The following is a 3,726-nucleotide window of genomic DNA, read 5'->3' on the forward strand; positions in this document are numbered from 1 at the left end:
TTTATCTGAACAGGCATACGGCGATGGAACTACTTTGCAGCTGAACAACTGCTCGTCTACGATATCGCAGACTATCGCAGGTGTGAAAATGTTGGCAGGTTTCATAAAAGCAACAACATCATGTACGTATATTTCATGCAAAGCTTCTTGGGGTTTGCTTCATCCGTCTGATTTGATTAATCTTCTCAACAGGATTATTGTGGATCTTAAAGAGGAAGTTTGGTACCAAAAGTGTCACGATCCAGACTGCAAGAACTTCAGATCCTCAAGTATGCTGTTAACCAAAGTACTGCCTTGTTTTTCTTACATAAAGTACATGAATACATTTCATAGGAAAGGTACTGCAGTAGTCAGGTCCATAAGTAATTAGACAGTGACAGTTTTTGGATTTTTGTCCATGTACACAACCACAATGGAGTTGAAAGATGTCCTTGTACTATATATAGACTTCCAGGCTTAATTCATGGGGTTTCACAAAAATATCACAATTATACACCTGTAATTTAAATTATCTGATGCTAATGAGGGGGAAAAATAGGATTAAAACAATTTTGGCTTTCACACAATATTAAGGTAAATCTTCTAAAATTGTTTTCCTTCAGTTGCTCTTTCTGGAGCTGATTTGTGTATATATATATATATATATATATATATATATATATATATATAAAATGTCAAGCAAAATATCCTCATCTTGTCTGTGCCGATAAGAACAGATGGATACTCCACATAAAATGACCACATGAGCTTTGAGCCAGAATGTATACAATAACAAAATGTTTAAGAATGGGATTAATAATTTACTAGTTGTGGAAACTGAACATTTCTTGACCTCCAAAATGGTTTTCAGATGATTGAATGACCTCAGCTGCATGGGGTCTTAGAGGAGATGACTTTTGTGAAGCACTAATGTATGTACAATAAAGATTCAAGATTCTAAGTGTTTATCGTCATACACAGCAAGAAAAAACAAGTTTCTCTGTGCAATGAAATTCTTTCTTGGCTGTCCACACTGGTGCAGAGTTATATATAAATGGCAAAAAAGAATGAATATATACAATAAGTAAAATACAATGGCAAAAAAATCTGATATATATATATGTCTGATACTGACAATGGGATGTGCAACACAGTTGTGCACAAAATATACAGTGATGAGGTAGTCCATGGTTGTGACTCCTGTCAACTGATGAGGCAGAGGGGAAGGAAGGTTTTTTAATCTTAGATGTTCTCTATTTCACACTTTTGCACCTTGAGCCTCAGGGTAGACCGGTAATCAGTCCTTCTTGTGGGTGGGGTCTTTGAGCATGGAAGCAGCTCTCCAGCTGTGAGGTGTTCAGTGTCCAAGTGAGATCCTCACTGATATGGACACCCAGGTATTTAAAGCTGCTCACCCTCTCCCCTGAGGTCTCCTCTCCTTCCTCATGTCTAGTATCATCTCCTTCATCTTGTCTGTGTTGAGAGTGAGGCTGTTATCCTCACGCTATGTCACTAGACCAGCCACCTCTTGTAGGCCACTTCTTCACCTCCAGTGATGTGACCGATCACTGCAGTGTCATCTGCGAACTTCAGGATGAAGTTTGACAGTTGTGGGTTAACAGAGTGTGGAGCAGCTGTGCCTAACTCTGTCCTGGAGGGCCCCTGTCCTGCATGCTTTCTAACTCTCCCTGCTCCACTCCAAGCAGTTAACTATCAGGTGTGCTCAGCCAATCAAGAGCTGGAAGACACCACTTAAAAAAAAAAATAAAAATCAGGTGTGACTTGAGTAGGTAGATGTGGATAACTTGCAGGGCAGGGGGCTCTCCAGGAACAAGGTTGGTGACCCCTGCTGTACTTTAAATATATTGTATACTTCATATTCTCCTAGCACAGGATGGGGCTGAGGACACATCCCTGAGGGGTGCCAGTGTTGATGATGCTGGTTGAAGTCATATTACCAGTCCTAACAGACTGGGTACTGCCAGTCAAAATGTCTAACAGCCAGTCACAGAGGGTGGGGTGCAGGCCAGGAGTGAGCAGTTTGTGGGGGATGACCGTACTGAAGACCGAGCTGTAATCCACAGAGTATCCCGATGTAGGAGTCTTTGTTTTCCAAGTGAGAGAAGGAATAGTGGAGTGCAGCAGTGATGGTGTCTGAGGTGGACCTGTTGGGCTGGTATACATTTTGCACGGGGTCCAGAGTGTGTGGCACGCTGCTCTGAACGTGGGCCAGCACCACTCTCTTAAAACATGTGGTGATGATTGGAGTGAGTGCTGCTGGCATGTAAAGGCACTTTTTCTTTGGTTTTTGATTGATGTCAACATTACAGGTCACCCACTGCCGCCAGAGATCTGCATGAGCTACATCATGACACTGGTGAGTTCCTGGCTGAAAAAATTAAATCAGGAACATGGAGCTGTATTAACAGAACAGTCCTGTGCACAACATGGAGCTGTGTAATAGAATGTCCTGTGCTTTGTGACAGGATGAAGAGGACCAGGTGTACCTAATGGATGAAGCCGGCAACATTGAACTCAGTCAGACACCAAAACAGCCCTCAGAAAGTGAAGTGGCTCCAGAGGTCTGTGCTGATGTCTGGGCAGACAGAGAGGACGATCAGGTCTACTTAGAGAGTCTGGACAGCTTTGAAGGAGACAACTGTGAGATCTCAGATCAGCTTCTCCTCAAATCTATGGAAGATTTTGATAACCAGTAGAGCCTGCTGGTTCTTTGGCAGTAATGTAGACAGTAGTCATAAAATAATATAAATAACAAAACAAGATGTTTGCTCTCTCACAGTAAAACTGCTCCAAGTGATTAAGGGAACACGGTGCTCCTCTAATTATTTTGAGGAGTTTGTATTGAGCACTTAACGTGATGTTTATGGACATGATAGTTATTTTGTACAACTTTTTGCAGCTTACAGCAAATCTAGATGTTCTGAGAAGACCTATTATTGTTACAGTTTGTAATATTCACAAACTTCACGTCTTTCTGAATGGAATCAGTCAGTTTCACAAAAAGTTTTTTGCAGACTGACTCAGTTGTGACATCCTCAGGTTTGCACAGCAGTAACAGGAAGTGTTGATAGCATGGTGTCGCTGACGTGTAAATACATGTGGTCTGAGGTCATGTGGTCAGCGTGTCACGCTGTCCGTATCGTATCGACTGCACAACCTATAAACAGCGAACACACAGATTGTTTGTTCAACCTGCCACTGACATTCCAACAAGCTGTTATTTTTTGTTGCATGTAACCTGACTGCTGAAATTTTTTTTCCCCCAGTATACAAGCTGGTGTTTAATGTGAACTCTTTTTTTTTAAACATAAAATTTAGATATTGAAGGAACGTCTTTAAGAAAAAAAGCACCTTACCCAAAGCATTTGCATATTTTTATTGTTAGATGTTTCACTCAGTGCACTTAATGAAATAATAGATGATTTTCTAGCAAGATGTGTTTTCCTTTAAAAATTAAAATCACTGTATTGGAAGAATGTTATCTGACAGTGTCCAACACAAAACTGCACCTTGGTCCTTATTCTTTTAAATTATCAGGACCTTCATCCAGATGAGAGATCAAGATTCCCAAGAAGTGTCTTCTCAATGAGGAGAGAGATGAACCATGGAGGAGCCTCAGTATGATAACATGAAATATAATCACCACAAGTACGCTAACAAAGACCCTGCTACTCCTTTTCACACAAGGCTAAAGTTTGGGGAATTATTTATGCGGTCCCTACGCTT

The 3,726-nt window shown here is 41.0% G+C and overlaps 1 protein-coding gene across 1 annotated transcript; it reads left to right on the forward strand.

Annotated features, from left to right (window-relative positions):
- Positions 1–3,470, forward strand: primpol (primase and polymerase (DNA-directed)). The gene is made up of 4 exons (XM_034188255.1): positions 1–122; positions 193–269; positions 2,310–2,356; positions 2,466–3,470. Coding segments are annotated over exons 1-4 (357 nt in total). The 5' UTR covers positions 1–120; the 3' UTR covers positions 2,697–3,470.
- The last annotated feature ends 256 nt before the right edge of the window (positions 3,471–3,726 follow it).

Source organism: Thalassophryne amazonica, chromosome 15, assembly GCF_902500255.1.
Source record: "Thalassophryne amazonica chromosome 15, fThaAma1.1, whole genome shotgun sequence".
Lineage (NCBI taxonomy): Eukaryota > Metazoa > Chordata > Actinopteri > Batrachoidiformes > Batrachoididae > Thalassophryne > Thalassophryne amazonica.

Excerpts from the sequence above, each read along its gene's own strand:
- primpol (XM_034188255.1), top strand. Across the intron at positions 270-2,309 it reads CAAGAACTTCAGATCCTCAA|GTCACCCACTGCCGCCAGAG; the intron begins GTATGCTGTTAA and ends TCAACATTACAG. Across the intron at positions 2,357-2,465 it reads TGAGCTACATCATGACACTG|GATGAAGAGGACCAGGTGTA; the intron begins GTGAGTTCCTGG and ends GCTTTGTGACAG.